The following is a 3,103-nucleotide window of genomic DNA, read 5'->3' on the forward strand; positions in this document are numbered from 1 at the left end:
GCTAATGAACCTGGCAGCTGATCCCCACCAATCCAGGGGACAGGCAGCAAGGCAGCCCGCCAGCCAGCCACCCAGCCAGGGGGTCCCAGAGCACGCTGACTAGCCCCTTAATTAGGGAGCAGGTTATTTATTCAGTACCGTCCTAACAAATCACAGCCCATTACCGCCTGTTACTAACAAGGCTCAGGCTGCCCAACTTCACCATTTGGCCTACAAAATACTTAATCCCTCCTCCTTTCCCATCTCCCATCCCCTCTCTCTCCCTCTATCTATCCCTCTATCTATCCCACTCCCGCTCCCTCTCTCTCTCTCTCTCTCTCTCTCTCTATATATATATCTCTCCCTCTCCCTGTCTTTCTCTCTCTCTCTCTCTCTCTCTCTCTCTCTCTCTCTCTCTCTCTCTCTCTCTCTCTCTCTCTCTCTCTCTGTGTCTGTGACTCGCTCTCTTCTCCCCCTTGCTGTCTCCCTCTACACCTTTGTCCGCTACAGCACCTGTGGGTTTGTGTCGGGCACTGTATGTGCGTGCTTGTGTGACAGACAGTCATGATACACAAGTGTTAGTCTGTCAGTGTGTGTGAGTGCTGGTATGTTGGAGGGGACAACTCCTTCAACCTAACCACCAGTACACATACTGGATAATGGACCCAAGGAAGTCCATTAAATCCATGTTCGAGTTGATTAACAGATGAGCCATGGTCTCATTGTATAGTTCTTTATTGTTTATTGCATCATTCAGTCGCTCTTACATTGAATCTTATAGATAACGTTTCGCCGTTTTTAGCGCAAAGCACCTTCTCAAGAAGACAAGAACACAGTCCCAAAAAAGTGTTGTTCAAACTCTACCTTATTCCCCCTCACCTGTCTTCTATTTTGATTCGTCCTTCCTCTCCCTCACTCCTCACCACACCCGCACCTCCAAATGAGCAGTTAATCAGCATGCTAATTGAATGACAGTTAGTCAGTGCGCAATTGTAATTGTCCAATCAGAAGGCCTGGAACGGATGCAGTCACAGCTGATTGTTGTCTTCTTCTCACTGGTTTGGCCATGAACCGCTTTTGGCTAGTTGCAGAATGTGCCAAATCAATTTCTTCATATTCTTCAGTGACATTGTTATTTAAAGTTCTTCAAAGAGTTGATAATTAATGTTACTAACCCATGGTGGTGTCCAGATAACTATACTTTGCAGGTAGTAATGGCCTTTCACAGATGTTGTATAATGATCTAATATATTCAGTGAGATGAGCTCAGAGAATGATTGTTATCGATAGTAGAAGTAATGGAGCCTGATGATCCTTCCATTGTATCCGATTTAATCTATTTTGACACACCGGCCAACTATAACATTCACCTTTTTTCAGTAATAATGTTTTGGTAAATTCCAAATACCTAGTACAATGGAGTATGACATCCACCTCATCCCTGAATAAGCTTCCCTTGCCTTTGGAGTCATCCACCACCCATTTGTACAGGGAGCAGACTGCTGTTGTTTCAGGCACCGAATGCTCTCGTATCTACTAATTGGCCTTAAGGGAGAGACAAAGTTGAGAAGAAAACTAAAAGCAAACTAAAGTGAGGAGTTAGAGGGAGGGAGAGGGCAAGCAAGGGAGAGACAGGGAGAGAACGTGCGGGAGAGAACGAGCAGGAGAGAGATAGAGAGATGGTGTAGGATGGAGACCGGCTGTTCTGTTCTCTCCAGCAGTCCAAACCAGAGACATGTGGCTCCCCAGGCAAGCTGTCCAGAGTGGGAGCGCTTGCTGGACTTATCACAGACCGGGCCAAGATGGGATGGCTCTGCAGAACACCGCCGGATCGCACTGGCGTTCCGATTGGTTGAATGAGAATTGTGTCTATGCGGCATGTGTGCATGCGCGAGAGTTATGTGTTGTGTGTTGAATCGTGTGTTGGAAAAATTTCCATCTTTGTTTGCTGTCTTTGCCACCCCTGGCTGCCCCCCCACCCCCCCCCCCCCCCCCCCACCCCCCCCCCCCCACACACACACACACGCACACTCGTACGCACACACGCATATGCTCATGCACACCCATACGCACATACACAAACACATCCATGCATACTTACACGCACGCACACATATCTGCATATATGCATACTTACCTGCATACAAACATGCAGACATGCTCTACTCACAAACTAACACATTTACACACACACAAACACACACACACGCACGAACGCACACAAGCACACACACACACACACACACACACACACACACACACACACACACACACACACACACACACACACACACACACACACACACACACACACACACACACACACACACACACACACACACACACACACACAGCCATGCTGTCAGGATCCAGACAGCCAGATTGCCAAACTGCTTTGACTCCTGCTGGACAGCTGAGTGATGGGCTGGCCAGCCATAGGCGTGCGGTGGTTGGACACCATCTACAGACTGACTCAGAGAAATGACTGGAGTTGGATCAGTGAGCCAGCGCTCACCGCCAGTTCCTAATAGTTTAAGCAGTTTTAAGTCTTTTTTTTTTTCTTAATCCTCGGCCAATCTGTCATTCAGTCGGGCAGCCCATCTCTGTTCCTGGTGAGTTTGACATTCTCCGGAGATTCTTTCCTTGTCTTTCAAAGGTCAGGAAAAATGGAGGCTGATGACCTGCACATCTCCCTCAAATGTAAAAATAAATCTGAAATTTAAATAAAATGTCTAACCAAGGAAGTACTGCAATAAGTACCTTGAAAAAGTAGGAAATGCAAAGAATGACCAACTGAATATGCCTTCCGTCCTTTTGCTCCCTGTACATTTATGTATATGAATCAGCTTACTCTCCCCTTCAATTCTCCAAATGATCCATAAATGTGAAAGATGATCAAGGAGGAAGAGGGTAGAGCAGATGAGAGATTAGATGCTATACAGAGAGACAGATGGGACAGACAAACAGACAGACAGAGCTGCTTGGCACCCACATTGTACTGGCACATAACAGTGGTACCTGTCAGCTTGCTTGGTGTCTGCCTGTCCGTCCTTCTCCGACTTCGGAGGTTTAACTCAATTACGAGTCTCTGTCTCCCCCCCACCCCCTGTCCCTCCCTGACACA

The 3,103-nt window shown here is 47.3% G+C and overlaps 1 protein-coding gene across 1 annotated transcript in view; it reads left to right on the forward strand.

Annotated features, from left to right (window-relative positions):
- Window positions 1-2,870: 2,870 nt before the first annotated feature.
- Window positions 2,871-3,103, forward strand: part of LOC130404216 (RAC-gamma serine/threonine-protein kinase-like) — a 26,166-nt gene continuing 25,933 nt past the window's right edge. The window contains exon 1 of the mRNA XM_056608866.1: window positions 2,871-2,889. Coding sequence (XP_056464841.1) covers window positions 2,871-2,889 — 19 coding nt within the window. The remainder of the gene's footprint in view (window positions 2,890-3,103) is intronic.

The sequence above is a fragment of the Gadus chalcogrammus genome, chromosome 15 (genome assembly GCF_026213295.1).
Source record: "Gadus chalcogrammus isolate NIFS_2021 chromosome 15, NIFS_Gcha_1.0, whole genome shotgun sequence".
Classification (NCBI taxonomy): Eukaryota; Metazoa; Chordata; class Actinopteri; order Gadiformes; family Gadidae; genus Gadus; species Gadus chalcogrammus.